The sequence below is a fragment of the Scyliorhinus canicula genome, chromosome 10 (genome assembly GCF_902713615.1).
Source record: "Scyliorhinus canicula chromosome 10, sScyCan1.1, whole genome shotgun sequence".
NCBI classification, from domain to species: Eukaryota; Metazoa; Chordata; class Chondrichthyes; order Carcharhiniformes; family Scyliorhinidae; genus Scyliorhinus; species Scyliorhinus canicula.
In genome coordinates, this window is record NC_052155.1 from 161,284,836 (window position 1) to 161,306,154 (window position 21,319).

Genomic DNA, 21,319 nt, shown 5'->3' on the forward strand with positions numbered 1-21,319 from the left:
CCGAACGCATCGGAAATCTTCAAGCATTGGCTGGCGTGTTGCGATAGCTATCTGGCGACCGCAAGCAGCCCCCCCACCATGGCACAGAAGCTTCATATTCTCCATTCCAGCGTGGGCATGGCGGCCTACGCGATGATAGAGGAAGAAAAGGAATACGACGTGGCCATGGATAAGCTAAAAGGTCAATTTCTTAAGCCGGTAACCGAGTGTTCGCCCCGACATCTGCTGGCTACCAGACAATAGTTCCCCGGTGAGTCCATAGACGATTTTTACCGGGCCCTCGCTGTCCTGGGGAGGAATTGCGCCTGCCTCCAAGTTTCAGCCACTAAGCACATGGAACTTTTGATCAGAGATGCTTACGTGGCTGGGATGCAATCCGCCGCTATCCGCCAGAGGATGCTGGAAAAAGACGACCTCAGCCTAACTGAGGCACGGACTCTCTCCACCTCCCTGGAGGTCGCCGACTTAAATGCCCGCGCCTATTTCCCCAGCCGCGCTGGCACGCTTCCCCACCGCCATCCGCCACTCCCGACCCCCCTCAGGCCTGCGCCGCGGGATGCCCCGACAAGTCCGCTGGGCCCCGCTGCTATTTCTGTGGGTTTGCCAAACACCCTTGCCCGCGCTGCCCGGTCCGTTCTGCCCTTTGTAAGAGCTGCGGGAAGTAGGGCCATTTTTCGTCGGTCTGCCAGGCCAAATCGGTCGCTGCTGTACCGCGCAGCGACCGGGAATCTCCTCCTCCGGGCCCTTCCAGCGCACCGCACCAATCTCCTCCCCCCCCCCCCCGGCCCGGCCTGCGCGCCTCTCTGCCCCCGCTCTCAGCCGCTCCGATCGGCTCTCCGGCACCGCTAACCCCGCCCCCAGCAACCACAAGGGCCCTGCGGGCGCCGCCATATTGGGCCCCGGACGCCACGTGCTGGTCCTGGGCGCCGCCATCTTGGGGCCCCGACTCCACGTGCGGGTCCTGGGCGCCGCCATCTTGGGGCCCCGACCCCACGTGAGGGTCCTGGGCGCCGCCATCTTGGGCCCCGACTCCACGTGCTGGTCCTGGGCGCCGCCATCCTGGACTGACACACAAGGTCCTGCCAGCACCCACTCGGCCGATGATGACGACGACGACTACGGATTTTCTCCACGGCTCGCGGCCATTCAGCTCGACCAGTCACGTCCACGCACGCTTGCCAAGACGGCGACGCAAATCCACCTCAATGGGCACAAGACGGGCTGCCTGCTGGACTCCGGGAGCACGGAAAGCTTCGTACACCCTGACACGGTAAGACGCTGCGCGCTCCCTGTCCACCCTGTAAAATACAAAATCGGGTTAGCCTCAGGTTCGCATTCCGTCCGCATCACCGGGTGCTGCATCGCGGACCTCACGATTCAGGGGAAAGTTTTTCAAAATTATAAACTCCTTATCCTCCCCGACCTTTGCGCACCGGCACTCCTAGGACTGGACTTCCAGTGCAACCTGCAGAGCTTGACCTTCCAATTCGGCGGCCCTATACCCCCCCTCACTGTCTGCAGCCTCGCGTCCCTCAAAGTGGACCCCCCCTCCTCGTTTGCTAATCTAACCCCCGATTGCAAACCCGGAGCAGACGGTACAATCCCAGGACCGGACCTTCATCAGGTCCGAGGTCCATAGGTTGCTGAAGGAAGGGGACATCGAGGCCAGCAACAGTCCTTGGCGAGCCCAAGTGCTGGTGGTCCGGACTGGGGAGAAAAACCGGATGGTTATCGACTATAACCAGACCATCAACCGGTTTACGCAACTGGACGCGTATCCTCTCCCCCATATTTCCGCCATAGTAAATGAGATTGCGAAATACAAAGTCTTCTCCACGGTGGACCTCAAGTCCGCTTATCACCGGCTCCCCATCCGCGCGAGTGACCGCAAGTACACCGTGTTCGAGGCAGATGGGCGCCTCTACCACTTCCTCAGGGTTCAATTCGGTGTCACACATGGGGTCTCGGTCTTCCAACAGGAGATGGACCGAATGGTCGACAAGTACGGATTACGGGCTACCTTCCCATATCTCGATAATGTCACCATCTGCGGCCATGACCAGCAGGACCATGACACCAACCTCCGAAAATTCCTCCAAACCGCAAAACTCCTTAACCTAACTTACAATAAGGATAAGTGCGTGTTTAGCACCGACCGTCTAGCCATCCTCGGCTACGTAGTGCGTAACAGAGTGATAGGCCCCGACCCCGAACGCATGCGCCCCCGATGGAATTCCCTCTCCCCAATACCCTCAGATCCCTTAAACGCTGCCTGGGTTTCTTCGCTTACTGCGCCCAATGGGTTCCCAATTACGCCGACAAGGCCCGTCCCCTCATTCAGTCCACGACCTTCCCGCCGTCGTCAGAGGCCTGTCAGGCCTTTAGCCACATCAAAGTGGACATCGCAAAGGCCACGATGCGCGCCATCGACGAGTCCCTCCCCTTCCAGGTCGAGAGCGACGCATCAGAAGTAGCTCTGGCGGCCACCCTGAACCAAGTGGGCAGACCCGTGGCCGTCTTCTCCACAACCCTCTAGGCTTCCGAACTACGCCACGCCTCAGTGCAAAAGGAAGCCCAGGCCATAGTCGAAGCTGTGCGACATTAGAGGCACTATTTGGCCGGCAGGAAGTTTACCCTCCCCACAGGCCAACGGTCAGTAGCCTTCATGTTCGATAATGCACAGAGGGGCAAGATTAAGAACAACAAGATCTTGCAGTGGCGGATCGAGTTGTCCATGTACCACTACGATATCCTGTATCATTTTGGGAAGCTCAATGAGCCTCCTGATGCCCTGTCCCGCGATACCTGCGCCAGCGCGCAGATAGACCGCCTCCGCTCCCTCCACGCGGACCTCCGCCATCCAGGGGTGAACCGTTTCTATCATTTCATAAAGACCCGCACCTGCCCTACTCCATCGAGGAAGTCAGGACAGTAACCCGTGACTGCCACATCTGCGCAGAGTGCAAACGCACTTCTACCACCCCGAGCGCGCGCATCTGATCAAAGCATCCCGCCCCTTCAAACGTCTCAGCATAGACTTCAAGGGGCCCCTTCCCTCTAGCATCCGCAACATTTACTTCCTGACGGTGATCGATGAATACTCCCGCTTCCCCTTCGCCATTCCCTGTCCCGACATGACCACATCGACCGTCATTAAGGCCCTCCTCTCCATCTTCTCCCTGTTTCGGCTACCCCGCGTACATACACAGCGATCGGGGGTCTTCCTTTATGAGCGACGAGCTGCGTCAATTCCTGCTCAGCAGGGGCATTGCCTCTAGCAGGACGACCAGCTATAACCCCCGGGGTAACGGACAGGTCGAGCGGGAGAATGGTACCATCTGGAAGACCATACTACTGGCCCTCCGGTCCAGAGATCTCCCTATTTCCCGATGGCAACAGGTTATCCCCGATGCCCTACATTCTATCCGCTTCCTCCTCTGTACCACAACTAATCAGACACCTCATGAACGTCTTCTTGCTTTCTCCAGGAAGTCGTCCTCCGGATCCACTCTCCCAACGTGGCTGGCCACCCCGGACCCATCTTGCTCCGGAAGCATGTGCGGGTGCACAAGTCCGACCCGTTGGTGGAACAAGTCCAGTTACTCCACGCTAACCCACAGTATGCGTACGTGGAGTACCCGACGGTCGGCAGGACACGGTCTCCCTCCGGGACCTGGCACCTGCCGGTGTTCGGCCCTCCCCCCCCCTTCACCACAGACCCTTCACCTGTCCCTTTTCCCCCAGCGCCCCACCCAGGCCACCCCTCCCCCATCCATGGCGTCTCCCCCACCAGCCTGGGGTACGGAGACAGTTCAAGGACCATCGCTCCCGGAGTCCAGGACATCAACTGAACCACTACCATCGGCTGAACCAACGTCACCAACTCCACTGTGGCGGTCTGCCAGGACGTCACGGGCAACGAAAAGGCTGATCGAGTCCATTTAACTTCAACACCACCATGGACCTTGTATGGACACTACGTACTGTTGCTAAATGTCTGGGCCAGTGGGAAGCCAAGGATACATTTTTTTTCCTTCTCTCCTTACTACTCATACCACCAGTTCTGCCCCCCCCCCCCCCCCCCTCCCGGCTTCTTTCTCCGCAAAGGGTGAATATGGTGGTATGATTAGCATAGCTGCCTGCCATTTCTGCAGAACACCGGCTTACCATTGGCCCTGGTCGGTCATGTGCCTCTCGACCGGTTGGTTGAGACCAGTCATGTGACGGCTCCTCGATTGGTCGAGAGGCTGAGTTAACCCCGCCTCCAAGCGGGGTATAAATACCCAGTACTCCCGGCGGTCGTCCTTATACTGTAATCGACCGCAGGGCTAACATCTAGTAGATTAAAGCCATACTTTTTTCAGCAACTCGTCTCGTGTTCAATTGATGGTACATCAATTACTTAAATTCAAATTATGGGAGTAGCCCCGAGCTCAAGTTAAAAACTAGTACAGACAATCTTAGGACAGCCATCAAATGGTTCATGCAGAGAGCGAGCAGCATGTGGCCCTCTGAACAGAATGGTGGAGGCAAAAACCCGGGCATCATTTCGGAAACAGTTAACTGTAGCGATGGGGGAGGGGAAGAGATTGGAGGGTTGTTCTGGATAGACGTACCAAGATGGGCTGAATGGCTTTCACCATCAGTAAGTACCTGGCGGTTTTCCAAATTCAGCAAAGGTTGTGAAACTTTAGGCAGAACAATAGTGTAAACCATCTCAGCTTTGCTTTGATCTAAGTGCCTGACAGAAATCAGCAGTTCCAAAGCTAGCTAGGCCATCAGGAAAGCTCACTGGTATAAAGTAGTTAAAGCCCAATCTTCGAAACTTGTTCAACCTCAACTTTAATTAGTAGTCAGAAACCCTACCCCACTTTTCCTCTCCCCAGTCCAAAGCACTGAAGTTAATGGTGATGTCCCGACAGTGATCAGTGAACATAATAGACAAATAAGCAATCCTAGGGCCTTCTGCTTTTCAGAGCTAGAGTCACGTGTCATGGTGCATTCACCGACAAAATGGAGAACTCTAAAACAAAGGTTTTACTACCAGATAATTGATAAATAGACGCAAATAATTATTAAAACTGTCACTACACATACCATAAACTACTTTGAAGGCCAGGATGGAAAGAGAAACTGTACCAGATGTTGCAGTTGTAATACCTCCACTATAAGTTAGTACAATAGCGAAGTTAATTAGTGTTGCTACGGTTGTCCACGTTGCATAAACTGCCACTCCGTTCTGTACCTATAAAATATGCAATGCAGCAACAGTGAGGAGATAGTCTTTCTCAATGAAGTGTGTACATTTGTACGATAAAGATTACTTTATCCTGCCGCCTTTGCAAAATAGAAGCAGAAAAGCAGATTTAGTATCCTGAGAAGTTAACATGATCGAATGCACAACTTAGAATTTTGTCTGTGTGCAGATATATCTTACGTTTTCCAATCATACACGAGCACCATACGGCCTAGAATTAACCCATGTTGCATCTTCACCAGGTTAACACCTCAGTTTTCGGTGTGCCTGAGGTTGCTCCTGACCTGCTCTCCTGCACTCTTCATTGAACCAGGGTTGAAACCCTGGCTTTATGGTACTGGTAGAGTGGGAGATATGACTGCCATGAGATTGCAGTTTTGTGGTTGACCGGCAATTCTGCTGCTGCTGATGGCCCACAGCACCTCATAGATGACCGGTTTTAAGTTGCTAGATCTGTTCAAAGTCAATCCCATTTAGCCACACACCACGATGGGGGGTATCTGCAATGTGAAGACAAGACTTGTCTCCACAAGGATTGTGCGGTGGTTACTTCTACCGATACTGTCGTGGACAGATGCATCAGCAGCAGGCAGGTTGGTGAAGATGAGGCCAAGTATGTTTTTCCCTCTTGTTAGTTCCCTCACCACCTGCTGCTGACCCAGTCTAGCAGCTACGTACTTTAGAACACAGACAGTTCAGTCTGTGGTGGTACAACCGAGCCACTCTTGGTAATGGACATTGAAGTCTCCCACCCAGAGCATATTCTGCGTCCTTGCCACCCTCAGTGCTTCCTCCAAGTGGTGTTCAACATGGGGGAGTACTGATTCATCAGCTGATGGTGGCCAGTACCTGGTAATCAGCAGGAGGTTTCCTTGCCCATGTCTAACCTGAAGCCATGTGACTGCATGGGGTCCAGAGTCGATGTCAAGTACTCCCAGACCTACTCCTTCCTGACTGTATACCACTGTGCCGCCATCTCTGCTGAGTCTGTCCTGCCGGTGAGACAGGACATATCCAGGAATGGTGACAATCGTGTCTGGGACATTATCTGTAATGTATGTTCTGTGAGTATGACTATGTCAGGCTGTTGCTTAACCAGTCTGTGAGACAGCTCTTCCATCTTTGGCACAAGCCCTCAGATGTTAGCAAGGAGGACTTTGCAGGGTCGACAGGGCTGGGACTGCATTTGTCGTTTCCGGTGTTCGATGCTGGGTGGTCCACCCGGTTTCATTCCATTTTTGTGTTTTTGTCGTGGTTGAATACAACGGAGTGGCTTTGTTAAGCCATTTCAGAGGGCAATTGCTGTGGGTCTGGAGTCACATGTAGGCCAGACGAGGCAAGGATGGCAGATTTTCTTCGCTGAAGGACATTAGGATACCAGATGGGTTTTTTATGACAAATCAACAATGTTTTCATGGTCGTCAGACTTTAAAAACCAGATATTTTTATTGAGTATAAATTCCATCACCTGCCGTGGTGGGATTTGAACCCGGGTCCCCAGATCATTATCCTGGGTCTCTGGAGTGCTAGTCCAGCGACAATATCACTATGCCACTGTCTGCTGAGGTTACTAACCCAGCAAGACTACCACTATGAAACTCCCTTCACCACTCTGACAGGAGAGAAGGTCAGACACCTCCAGAGGCCACTGCAGCTAGTGACAAAAGGTCTCGGGCCTTTTTCTTTTGGCACGGATCCCGATTTTGGCCTCACCCCTCCTTCAGGTGATGGGCTCCTCTCTCCCCTTCTTCTCCTCTCCATCAACCCCAGGAAGCCCCTAAACCATGCAAAAGGGCAAAATAAAGGTCCTCCGCCCAATTTTCCACAGTTCTGCATTCAGGGATGAGTGTTTCCTGGGTGGAAACAATTGAAAACTGACTCTGTTATTCCCCCATCGCCATGCTAAACCAATAATAAATATTCCTCCATTCCATCTTATGAAATATTAAGTGGGGCAGTTTTACGATATTCTGAAAACACTTACCAGTATTCTGACAAGCCACAAATCAACCTTTCTGTACTTTTGCATCCAGGGGCGCTGAAGATGTAGGGCACGATAGGAAAGAAATAAAATCAGGTAACTGGTGAATGTAATTAAAGCCAGGAAAATGAGCGCAGCGATAATGCATCTGAAATAAAAGAAAATTCAAATCAAACAGTAGATATAGAGAGCAGGGCTGACGATAGTGAAACTCAATGGTGATTGGGAGTAATAATTGACAACAATTTTCTGGAGTAGGAACATATTTATTCTGTTCACTTACCTGGAAATGCTCCTACATTTATTAGAAGGTCCCTCATATGTACAATTGGATTTCAGCTCTCCTGTTTCATATTTTATGAAAGGAGCGAAGATTCTCTCTGTCTCATTAATATGTTTGAACATTAACTTTCTGAAACCATCTGGCTATAAATAGCAAAAATTTGGAATTCGGTTTCTACAATGCCATTATAATATTAAACCGAGGCAAGAGTTAGAAGGATGTGTGAAAGGGCGTTCCATGTAAAATGAAGTTTAACCCATTTTGTTTTAGACATGCTTAATATATTAGTAGCTCACTCTCAGTTATTCTCCAATTACTGTCTGAAAACTTTGCCCTGTCCTCATGCATAATTCCACAAAATCTGTTGACCTGCTACTTCCGGCAAGGGCGGCACGGTGACACATTGGTTAGCGCTGCTGCCTCACAGGATCAGGGACCCGAGTTTAATTCTGACCTTGGGCTACTGTCTGTATTTAGTTTGCACATTTTCTCCGTGTCTTTGTGGGTTTCCTCCAGGTGTTCTGGTTCCTCTCACAGTCCAAAGATGTGCAGGTTAGATGGATTGGCTATGCGAAATTGCCACTGAGAGGGGCAGCACGGTGGCGCAGTGGATTAGCTCTGCAGGCCTCATGGCGCCGAGGACCCAGGTTCGATCCCGGCTCTGGGTCACTACCCGTGTGGAGTTTGCCCGTGTTTGTGTGGGTTTCGCCCCCACAGCCCAAAGACGTGTATGCTAGGTGGATTGGCTATGCTAATTGCCCCTTAATTGGAAAAATGAATTGGGTACACTAAATTTATATAAAAAAAGAAATTGGCACTTAGTGTCCAAAAATGTGAAGGTTAGGTGGATTGCCTTTGCTAACTTGCCCTTTAGTGTCCAGGGATGTATAGCATACAGGGATATGGCGGGGAAGTGGGACTAGATAGGGTGCTCTTTCAAAGGTCGGTGCAGACTCGATGGGTCGAATGTCCTCCTTCTGCACTGTAGGGATTCAATGATTCTCGACTCCAGCTTGGCTAGTGAGTCCATTTCTCGGCACTACATGATATGAAGGATACCTAGATCTTTGAAAGTCTATTGAAGATATTTACTAGAACATTCTAGGGATGAGAAGCTTTCATATGTTGAAGAGACTAAAATTGGGATTAACCGTCTCTGTTCTAAGGAAGACGACGTTTTTTAAAAAAAAAGTATTTTTGTTGGTATTTTCAATTTTTGCAAAAGTCAGATCAAAGCAAACAGAAAAGGAAAGATAGCAAGATATATCAATGTACAACAGGCAAAGCACAAATATTAAGTCATTGCAGTATGGTAACAAATAAGAGCTGATAAACCAGGGATGTAATCCCCTCATGTTTCCTTCACCGACACAGGACAAGTTCACTCCAAGGCAGGATACAGCCAACATCATACCCATAGCTTCAAAACAAATGACAGAAAGAAACAAAACATCCCAAGAACCCCAGAGTTAAAGGGGAACACTTACAGGCCAATTAAACTCTTCCCCAGGCCCAAGACAGAACAGATGGTCATGATTTAATTACAGAATCGTAAGAAGAGGACCGAGCACCTCAATCCAGGGTCTCCTACAGAAAACGAGCAAGAAACGAAGTGTAAGAATCCGAGCCACCATAAACCCATCTTCAAGTCTCAGATCAGAGGACCAACCAGATCACCAGACCACCAGAAGTAACACAGCCCCAAAGAGGACGATGGGATATCTTGGAGCCAAAATAAATATAGTTGGGTCCCATTCGGGAAAAAGGGTGAATCCCATTCCACGAAGAAGGAGCTGTGGACCCAGTAGAAAAAGGAAAAAGTGCCCCAGGAAGGAGGGTCAGCACCAACACCTCCCCCCCCCCCCCCCCCCACCTCCAACCAAGGAATCTTCCCAACAACCATGACCACCTAAAAGCAAAAGGATCAGGTCAGCAAAAGGCAGCAAAAGGTAGCTGAATGTCCACGACACTGAGATCTGGCATCTAACATTACCACAGTGAGTTCAGAAGAGAAACCAGTGCTAGGGGAGGCGGGAGGCACCCCCCATACCCAAAGTCTCTGAATAAAGAAGAAAAGAGATGAAGAGAAAGATAGAACCATCAGAGCTAATCGCTCAGATAACAAGGCAATTAACAACGAGGCAAGAACCAGCCAACTAATCATAGAGGAAAATAAATTATTGGATACAGCCCTCGGCCCAACCCAGATCTTTTTTTTAAACATATTTTTATTCATAAATGATTTCCATTATAACAAAGTGACAACAATGCAGAAAACCCCAATGCAATGCAAACTACCCCCCCCCCCCCCCCCCCCCCCCCCGGAACCCCAGTCCACCCCCTTCCCCCCTTAGCCGTCCATAAAGAAAGCAGAAGATTAACAAAAAGATAACCGCCCCTCGCCTAACCACCGACAGTAATCAATTCCCTGAAAAGGGAGATTAAAGGCTGCCATGTCGAGTAGAACCTTTCCATTGACCCCCTCAGGATATACTCCCCCTTCTCTAGATCCATCAGATCCCGCAGCCAAGCTGAAGCCCTAGGTGGCACTGGGGGCCTCCACCCAAGCAGAATTAGACTCCGGGCTATTACTGAGGAGGCGTTTTTGCAGCACCGGTACTCCCAAAACTGCCCAGCAATGGGCACGGCTCCAATCGAACGCCCAAAATCTCCGCCGTAGTGTGTCCAAAAAGGAGACCCAGACACTTACAAGTTTGGAGCAAGACCCAAAACATGATTCGCCGGCCCCTAGAGCATTGCTCATTTCTACCCCTCCACGCCCGAAAAAAACCCACTCATACGCGCCCTGGTCAGGTGCGTGCTATGCACCACCTTGAACTGGATCAGAACTTAACCTGACACATGAGGAGTTGGTGCTGACCCTGTGAAGAGCCTCCCTCCACAGCCCCCACCTCAAAAACAAACCCAGTTCACCCTCCCATTTCCATATTATTTCTTCCAACCCAAGCCTGCTCTGTTGGCAACATCTGCCCATAAATATCAAAAATCTTAACTTGGCCAAGGGCAGGACCCTGACCAAGAGCGAGGGTAATGGTGCCAGGGGAAATGAAGGAAGCTCCCTATATAGAAAGTGCAAACCTGCAAGTATCTGAATATTTTTATTTTGGGAGCTGGAACCTCTCTATAAAAGCTCATCCAAACCGGTGAACCTACCTTCCAAATACATGTCCCTAAGCCTCTCCAATCCCTCCCTCTCCCATGCCTCAAACAATGAATCCAAGTCAGACGGCACTTTATGCTTCATACACATCGGAGCCACCAGCGACATGGAGTCCAGTTTAAATGGTGCCTGAACTGATTCCAAATCCTCAAAGTGGCTATCACCACTGGACTCAAAGTGAATCTTGCAGGGGTAATCGGGGCTGGGCTTGTAATCAGGACCCTCAGACTCAAACCCTCCTCCATGCACCCCCGATAGAATCCGGATTCCTGAGCCACCCCACACTATCAATATTTACCGCCCAATAGTAACATATCAGATTAGGTTTTGCCAACCCCCACTGTCTATCCCTTTGCAGAACGTCCTACAAACACGAGGTGTCTTCAAAGCCCAAACAAAGTAGATTTCAATTTACCGATCCGGCAAATGAAAGCCTTGAGAAGAAAGACTGGGTGACATAAACAAAAACAAAAACCTTGGTAGAATGTTCATCTTCACCGTCTGTACCATTCCCGCCAAGGTCAGAGGGAGGGCGTCCCACTGTTTCAAGTCAGCCTTCACCCCATCCACCAGGCTAGCAAGTTAAGTTTATGGAATGTGGTCCAATCATGGGCCACCCTGATTCCCAGATAACAGAAGGTAATTCTGGCTGGGGGTGAAACGGCAATCTCCTCGATCAGCTCGCTTTTCCGGGGGATTCACTAGAAAATATTCACTTTTGCCCAGATTCTGCTTGTGCCCCAAGAAAGAGCCAAAACTCCTGAGCAGCTTCATTACATGCTCCACATTGGAGAGTGGGCCTGTGATATATATAGTAGCCAATCATCCACATATGAAGAAACTCTATGCTACCTCCCCCCACACTTTATCCCCTCCATCTGGTGAATGACCTCAACGCAATGGCCAGTGGCTCAATTGCGAAGGCAAACAAAATTGGGGACAATGGACACTCCTGCCATGGACACTCCTGCCGTGTACCCCTATTCAGTTGAAAGTAACCCGAGCTCAGGGCATTAAAAGGCAGGACTCGTGGTGGGGGCCCTGTACAAAAACCTAATCCATGATATAAATTTTTGCCCAAAGCCAAACCTTCAAAGGATTTCAAAGAGGGACCTCCACTCAAACCCTATCCAATGCTTTCTCAGCACTCATCGAAATAAGCACCTCTGGCTCAGGGCCTAGGGATGGTGACAATACAACATTTAATAATATCCGAATGTTGGTCAACAACTGCCTTCCCTGAACAAAACAATCAGCTCCTCCGAAATACCCCGGAAGGCAGGGTCCAAATGCATTGCCAACACCTTAGCCAATAACTTAGCATCAGCATTTAACAAAGAATAAGTCGATACAAACCCAAATTCCATAGGATCGTTGTCCTTCTTCGGAATCAAGGAAATCTATGCCCTTAATCATAGAATCATAGACTCTACAGTACAGAAGGAGGACATTCGACGCATCACGTCTGCATTGGCCCCTGGAAAGAGAACCCTACCTACCTACCCTATCCTGGTAACCCAGTAACTCCAACCCCTTTGTGGACACGAAGGGCAATTTAGCATGGCCAATCCATCTAGCCTGCGCATCTTTGTGCCTAAGCCAATGTGGCCAGCAACACCCTCTGGACAAGGAATCAGTTAATATATCCAGTAGAAGGGGAACCAACGGACCAAAAATTATTGGAAAATTTGAGAAGAAATCCATCCGGACCCGGTCCCTTTGTCCGTCTGCATTGACCTAATCCAGTTCATTATCTCCTCCAGCCTGATCAATGCCCCCAACTCCTGCCTTTTCTACTGCTCCAACTCCGGGATGGTCAACCCATCCAAAAACTGCATCATTGACGATTCTCTCCTTTAGCGGTCTGACTTACACAGCTCTCGGTTGATGGCCTCAAATTGCTCAGTAACCTTCTCTGGGATGGAAACCAACCCACCGCCCAAGTCCCTGATCTGCACTATCTCCCAGGAGGCAGGCTGCTGTTTGGCAACAGGCCTTCTCCCCATATTCATAAAAGGTCCGCCTCGAATGTTACAGCTGGCTCACTGCTCTGCCTGTTGACAACAACTCTAATTCTATCTGCACTTTCTTTCTGCTCACCAGCAACTCTGGTGTGGGGGCAATGGATTACTGGTGATCCACCTCAAGAATGGAAGCCACCAGCCTCTGCCTCTCCAACCTTCCAGATTTATCCCAATGCGCCTTGTAAGAGATTATCTCCCCGCTAATGACCACCTTCACAGCTTCTCACAGCGTGGAAGATGAGACCACTTCATTCCTGTTGAACTCAACACACTCCCCAATGATAGCAGGATATGCCCTCACGAAGTCTCTTGTCCGTGAGCAACGCCATGATCCAATCTGCAAGCAGTCGCTGAAAGTAGCCTGCTCCAACATCAGGTCCACAAAATGAGGAACATGATCCGAGATAATGTTTACCGAGTACCCCACAACCCCTCATTACGGGGAGGAAGAGATCTACCCACCCAAAATCAATCAATCGGGAGTAGACCCCATGGAGTGGAAAAAAGTCCTTATCCCTCGGATGCATAAATCCTCCACGGTTCTGCCCAAGTCTGCATCTCTCTCCCCCCCCCCACCCACCCCCCCCCCCGGGCCAGCCCTTATTAATGAATGCTGTGTTATCCCAGTTCAGTGCATACACATTGACCATACCACCAACGTGCCCGCCAACGACCCACTAACGATTATGTATCTCCTCCCGGATCTGCAAATATATTAACCGCAGAAAGTGACACTCTTCTATTAATCAACACAGCGGCCCCCCACGCCCTACAATCACAACCCAAATGATGAGCTTGCCCCACCCAGGTCCCCCCACAACCTTGTTTGATCCTCGCTTCTCAAATGGGTGTCCTGTGTAAAAACCACACCAGCCTTCAAACCAGCCTGCAAACACCAGGACCTTTTTACTGGATCATTTAACCTCCTTACCTTCCAAGTTATCAGCCAACAGGGGGCTTCATATCCGCTCTCCCCCCCCCTCCCCCCCACAACCCTGGATCAGCCATATCCGCCCTGTGAGGAAATTCGGCAATGCCTCAGCCTGCGCCAGCTCCGGGCCCACCCAAGGTGGCCATCATATCCCCCACTGAGCCAGCACAAAGACCAAGAAACCATCACCAATCTACTCCTCCCCCTCCTCCCTGCGAAATTCTACCCCGATTACCAAACAAACAAACAACCCACAGAAGGACCTAAGCTCTCTCCCACCCTTCCCTATCTCCAATACCAAACAAAACAAACAAAACAGGAGCTGGAGGCGTTGAGCATACTTCTTGATGAGCTCATTCGCATCCTCCAGCATATAAAAAGTAGCAATCGCTCTCCTTGAAAGTTGTCCCGAAGCCGAGTCGGGTACACCACACCAAATCTTGCCCGCACGGACTTGGCCTTATTGAATGCTGCACGCCTTCTTGCCAGCTCTGCTGCAACATCGTGATCTGTCCTGATGGTGTGGCCCTCCCATCTTCATTCTCGATAAGTCTTTAATCCACCTCAGGACCCCCTTCCTTGTCTTGACAATGATAGCCATGGTGTCTCCGCAGATCTGGGCTTCTCCCTCAGCAACTGATAGTCCCGGTCCAATTCAGGAGCGGATGGAAAGCCCCCTCCCCACGAACTTTCCAAACATCTTGGACATAGAGTCTATTATGTTTGAACCCTCCAGACCTCCGGCAGCCCAACAATTCTTAAATTTGGCCGTCTGGAGAAGTTCTCCAGTTTGTCCACCTTGGCCTTCAACGCTTTCTGCACTTCAGTCAGCAACACCACCTCTGCCTCCAGGGAGACAATCCGGTCACTGTGGTCTGAGAGCACCACCTCCACCTTCTGTATCACCACACCTTGCTCCTCTGTCCTCCAGCCCATCTTCTCCACCCTGATATGAAGGGCCCTAACCATCCACCAGGCCGAACCAGAATCAGGATCACCATCATGTCACCAAAACAGAAGAGGGAAGAAAAACTCTCCAAGGAGGAGACAACCAACCAGACACATAACTTGCCATCAAACAGGGAAAGTGACGAGTGCAGGGGAGCATGCCAGGAGCAACACCAGGTATACCGAAAAATGAGCTATCAACCTGCTGAAGTTACAGCACAGGGCCACTTGTCTGCCAAAGAGCATAAGCAGCAAGTAATAGACAAAGCTAAACAATTCCACAATGAATGCACCAGATCTAAGCTCTGCAGTCCTGCCACATCCAACTGTGAATGGTGGTGGACAATTAACAACTCACTGGAGGAGGAGGTTCTACAATTATACCCATCCTCAATGATGGAGGCCAGCACATACGTGCAGAAGACAAGGCTGAGATATTCGCAACACTCTTCTGCCAGAAGTGCTGAGTGGATGATCCATCTATTCCTCCAGGAGGTCCCCAGCACCTTAGATACCAGTCTTCAACCAATATGATTCATTCCACGTGATGTCAAGTCACGGCTGAAGGCATTGGATACTGCAGAGGCTATGGGCCTTGGCAATATTCCGGCAACAGCACTGAAGACGAGTGCACCAGATCATGGCACACCCCTAGCCAAGCTGTTCCAGCTAGAAAACTGGCTTTTACCTGGCAATGTGGAACATTGCCCCAGTTTGTCCTGTCCACAAGACACAGGACAAAGCCAACCCAGCCATAACTGCCCTATCAGTCCACTCTCCATCATTAACAAAGTGATGGAATGAGTCATTAACAGTGCTACCAAGCGGCACTTACTCAGCAAGAACCTGCTCACGGACGCTCAGTTTGGGTTCCACCAGGTTCACTCAGCTCCTGGCCTCATTGCAACCTTGGCTCAAACATGGACAAAAGAGCTGAATGCCAGAGGTGAGGTGAGTGTGACTGCCCTTGACATCAAGGCAACATTTCATTGAGTATGGCATCAAGGAGTCCTAGCTAAACCGGAGTCAGTGGGAATCAGGGGGAAAGCTTTCCACTAATTGGAGTCATACCTGGCACAAAGGAATATTATTGTGGTGGTTGGAGGTCAATTATCTCAGCTCCAGGACATCACGGCAGGTGTTCCACAGGTTAGTATCCGAGGCCCAACCATCTTCAGCTGCTACATCAATGACCTCCCTTCTATCATAAGGTCAGAAGTGGGGATGTTCGCAGATGACTGCAGAATATTCAGTATCATTCCCGACTCCTCAGACAATGAAGCAGTCCATGTCCAAACGCAGCAAGATCTGGACAATATTCAGGCTTGGATGACAAGTGGTAAGTTACATTCGTGCCACACAAGTGCCAGGCAATGACCACCTCCTACAAGAGAGGATCGAACCACCACCCACTTGATATTCAATGGCATTACCATCACTGAACCTCTCACAATCAACATCTTGGGGGATTACCAATGATGAGAAACTGAACTGGACTGGCCATATTAATACTGTGGCTCCCAAAACAGGTCAAAGACAAGGAATCCTACGGCGAGTAACTTACCTCCTGACCCCCCCCCCCCCCCCCCCCCCCCCCCCCCTCCCCCACAAAGCCTGTTCAACATCTACAAGGCACAAGTCAGGAGTGTAATGGACTACTCTCCATTTGCCTGGATGAGTGCAGCTCCAACAACACTTAAGAAGCATGACACCAGGGCAGCACGGCACCAGGGCAGCACGGCGGCACAGTGGTCAACACTGCTGCCTCACAGCGGCGAGGGTCCCAAGTTTGATTTCCAGCTCTGAGTCACTGTCCGTGTAGAGTGTGCACATTCTCCCCGTGTTTGCGTGGGTTCCTCCCCACAACCCAAAGATTGCAGGGTAGGTGGATTGGCCACGATAAATTGCTCCGTAATTGGAAAAATGAATTGGGTTTCTAAGTTTATATAAAAAAAGCTCAACACCAACCTGCCCACTTGATTGCTACGCCTCCCACATTCAAACCCTATACCGTCGACAAACAGTAGCAGCCTTGTGCACCATCTACAAGATGCACTGCAATAATTCACCAAGGTTCCTTACACAACACCTTCCAAACCCACGACCACAACGATCGAGAAGGTCAAGAGCTGCAGATACCTGGGAACCCCACCACCTGGAGCTGCTCCTTCAGGTCATTCACCATCCTGACTTGGAAATATATCGCCGTTCCTTCACTGTTGCTAGGTCAATATCCTGGAACTCCCTCCCTAACAGCACAATGGGTGTACCTACACCTCAGGGACTGCAGCGGTTCAAGAAGATAACTCGCCGCCACCTTCTGAAGGACAACTAAGGATGGTTCAACAAATGCTCGCTTAACTAGCAACGCTATTATCCCATAAATGAATTTTTAAAAAACAACTTAGGCCAGCCTCATTCTCAATAAAGCTCTGATAATGAAAACAGTCCAAGACGAAGAAGGAGATCCACATCAGGAGAAAAGTTGATTCATCCCTGGTGGGGAGTTGAATGAATCCCAGCCCTCAAGAGGATAACACACAGTCTGCCAGGGCCTAAGAAAGAAAGGGCATCAAAGAAAATTAAGGGAAAATAATAATAATCTTTATTAGTGTCACAAGTAGGCTTACTCCAATGATGTTACTGTGAAAATCCTCCAGTCGCCACTCTCCAGCGCGTTTTCGGATACACAGAGGGAGAATTCAGAATGCCCAATTCACCTAACAACGCGTCTTTTGGGACTTGTGGGAGGAAACGGAGCACCCGGAGGAAACCCACGCAGACACGGGGAGAAAGTGCAGACTGCACAGATAGTGACCCAAGTGGGAATCAAGGGTCCCTGGTGTTGTGAAACAATAGTGCTAATCAATTTTGTGAGGCCAGAACTAACCTGACCAACTCAGACCCTCCACCTCTCACACTGCCCTGGATCTGGTCATCTTCCCCTGGTGATACATTAGAATAAAAAGAACTGTGCACAAATCTCCAATTAAATATTTGGCTTAGCATGATATTAAAAATATCATGAAATCAGTCTAACCAATGGTGTAGGACATCAAACCCATATTCTTCACTTCCCTGCGAACAAATAAATCGACAACACCAACAGACAACAACATGATTATCAGGGAGCGAAGTCCAGGGTAACATCTGAGATGCAGAGAAGACATCAGAGTAAACACTTCCCCACTGGCACACAAAGTAAGTAGAAAACAAGGGTAAGGCAGGATCAAAATCAGTGAGCACTCGTGAGGATCTCCCACGATCAAAGCACAAACCATCATCACATCCAACATGCCATCTCATCGGAAGCCAGGCGTTCGACACCCTAGGCTCCAGCTGAGTGGGATGGTGCGGCTGGCTCGGCCAACTCCAACCCCTCTCAACCGACATCAGGAACAGGACAACACAGGGCCAGTTGTCAGAAGGCTAATCCCTGGGGCTGGAAGACAGGATTAAATCGGCATCATTGAATTTGAGTTGCCCAGCCTCCAGATTGAAATTCCTGAACCACGGCGGCCTCACAAAGAGAGCTTCAATAAAGAGTTCAATGTTTTGTGGGGTTTTGATAGGGTTCAAAGGGAGAAATGATTCCCACTGGCAGGCGGGTTAGTAATCAGAGGACACAAATTGAAAGAAATCAAAAAAGAAAAGAACCAGAAAGGATGATAAAGAGATTTTTTTCCCCCCTCAGGTGAATTGTTACAAGAGGCAGGTGGGGCCACTGTTTACCATCTCATCTGAAAGAGATAATTTTCTAGTGCACTGTGGTGATGGCCTTTATTCTTCTTGTGCTCAAGTCCCGGGGTGGGACTTGACCCACACCCTTGTGACTCAGAGGCAAGAGAGCCAAAGTTGACAAACAACCAGGACAAAATAAATCAAGGCAAAGGGAGTACTGTAACAGAGGTGCATGCACAGCAATGCTCAGTACGTGGGAATAGAGTGGGGCAATTCAAATTGATCAATTCGCAGGAAGCCATAGATTTAATAGTTCTGAAGTCGCTATATATATGACTCAAACATTAACTGTTTTGTTTAAACGTTTACTAAAACATAGAGCTAGACATCGCTGGAGTGGAACTTCTAGTTATTCCAGTCCCTTTCAGCTTGTAATTTTCTTTGCACTGAAACTTTCCACAAGTGCGAGCACGTTACAGTGCAGTGAGAGCAATGGGCAACTGGGATTTTGGCGAATGTTGGGACCAATAGTGTGTGTCCTCCATAGAATCTACAGTGCAAAAGAAGGCCATTTGACCCATCAAGTCTGTACCCACCTTTGGAAAGAGAACCTGACTGAAGCCCACTTCTCCACCCTATACCCGTAACCCAATAACCCCACCTAACTTTTTTTTGGACACGAAGAGCAATTTTCTTAATCATTGCCAATCTACCTAACCTGCACATCTTTGGACTGTGGGAGGAAACCGGAGTACCTGGAGGAAACCCACGCAGACACAGGGAGAACGTGCAGACTCCGCACAGACTGTGACTCAAGCCGGGAATCGAACCGGGGACCCTGACGCTGTGAAGCTACTGTGCTGACTCTGTGCTACCATGCTGAGATTTTAAGATTGGGGAAATGAAACCAGGAAGGCTGAATTAGAACCTGTTACAGAGAGAGAAATTAAGAGAAGTGTGGACTAAGAGGCAGCGAGGTTTAATGGAAGGTTAATGTGCAAATCCAGCCAGTTCTTAAAAATAACAGGGAGGCTAAGGGCGAGATACCGACTTTGGGAGGCAAATTAAAGTGCCCAGGACCTCAAGGAGATTCTCGAATTGTGGTGTGGCTCTTAGTCTTCTGAAGTTGCTGGTCAAATTCATTGATCAGGTTGTGTTATTAACATGCCAATAATTATAGCAGGAACAGAATTTGCTTGGAAGTGGCTGTAATGATGAGGGTAGTAACACTTGCCACAGGGAGGACTGACGTAAATTTAAAAAAAAAATTCACAGAGAATCAATATGGTTAAAGATCAACGGTGTGAAAGGCGCCGTTATATTGGTGCGGTTGGACTTCAGGGCAGTGGCGGACTGGCCAGGGTGTCAGCTTGCCCGATGGCAAGTGGGCCCCTGATGAAGTGGGCCCCCTATATCAAATAAAAATGCAATAAAGAAACAAACAGAGACAACTGTTTTAGTAATAAAAAGGAATAAGAAAAAAAAGAGAACAGGATACAAATAAGCAGTGCACGAAAAGGAACAAGCAGGGGAGGTAGTGGAAGGATGTGGAATAGGGGGGCCCGGGTCAGGCATAATTAAGGAAATTCCATGTTTTCAGCAAGAGTGTGTGAATTTAAAGATAAAGTTACAATTCGTGATTTGAGATGGTCGGCAACTTCAAAGGATATCAAGCAGTAGTCTTGGTTCAGCCAGTACATCGGTCCAGGGCCCGGAGAGCCAAGAAGGGGCCCGTGAATCTCTGAAGGGCCCTTAAAAATTATAATTAATTAGATAAATAAATCTCCAACTTCTTTCCTGAGATTTGTATTCTAACTTAATAAAATATAATTGTTTTTAAAAAGAGCAATACCAAATAAAAATGCAATAAAGAAACAAACAAATAATCACTCAGTGTATGAAGGAACGAAGCAGTGTTAAACGGATGTGAAAAGGAGTGGGGGGGGGGGGGGGGGGGGGGGGGCTGGTTCACCCGGGTCGGATATAGTTGGAAATCCACGTTTTCAGCAACAGTGTGTGAATTTAAAGATAAAGTTACAGTTCGCGATTTGAGATGGTCGGCAACTTGAAAGGATATCAAGTAGTACATAGGGTCGTGAGGTCACCGAAAAGGAGAAGCGGTACCTTTGACCGTGAATCATGAGGTCAAAGATATTGAAGTGATAAGCCATGATCGGTAAACTCAAAGGGTTGCGACTTGTAACACTACACTGGTATCAAACTGGACATGTTAACTTTGGTTGTGGGACCATTCTTAATGTCTTACTATAGTCGGACCAAACTTCTAAGTTTCAACAGTTGTCTCAGTTGCTTGCTGGTGTGAACACTGGACAGTGGATTGTCTCCTCTTCTGAAGCTGCATAGGCCACAGCAGTATTGATTAATGAACATAGCCTATTGAAGTGTAAGTAAGTTATTTTATATTTTTTATCAAGTAGGGGTTTATCTGGTGTTCCTTCAAGTTATTCTTGCAATCATCAATATTCATTTTTCCCAATGTGGGCTATTTTTCATTAAGTTTTTATTTCAGGAATATTACCCCTACCAGCATGGAAAAGAAAAAGCATAAATCTGGGTCGCTAAAACGCAAAGAACAAAAAGAAGCAGAAAGGAAGGAATCAGCCAAGCGATGCAGGCCTATTACAGAGTTTATAATACCACAAGCACAATCCACATCAATATCCAGTTCTGCAACAAATAATCAAGAAGCAAGAAACAATGCTCATGGTGATGATGCAATGACATGCGAGTTACAAGAACAGAGAAGAGCTACTTTGAATGTAGAGACAAATACAAGTGCATCCATTACTAATCAACCCAGGCCCAATATTTATTCTGGCTTCCTTGTTCCGGTATCTGTACTGCCTGTAGTTGCAACATCTGAACACATAGCTTCAACTAGTGACAGGGAATCAGATATTCCTTCAAGCATAAATGGCTTGGTTTCTGAAGCACATCCTGTAAATGAACCTACGCAAGAAAATGAAAGATCAATTACTGGAATCTTCCAATATCCATCACGAGCAAAGCTAA

General features: G+C 49.0%; 1 protein-coding gene across 1 annotated transcript in view; it reads right to left on the minus strand.

Moving 5' to 3' along the window:
• The window catches only part of si:ch211-161h7.5, a 59,307-nt gene that overhangs the window by 3,905 nt on the left and 34,083 nt on the right, over positions 1 to 21,319 (minus strand). The window contains exons 5-6 of the mRNA XM_038808483.1: positions 7,242 to 7,386; positions 5,098 to 5,245 (exon numbers count right to left, since the gene is read on the minus strand). Coding sequence (XP_038664411.1) covers positions 5,098 to 5,245; positions 7,242 to 7,386 — 293 coding nt within the window. The remainder of the gene's footprint in view (positions 1 to 5,097; positions 5,246 to 7,241; positions 7,387 to 21,319) is intronic.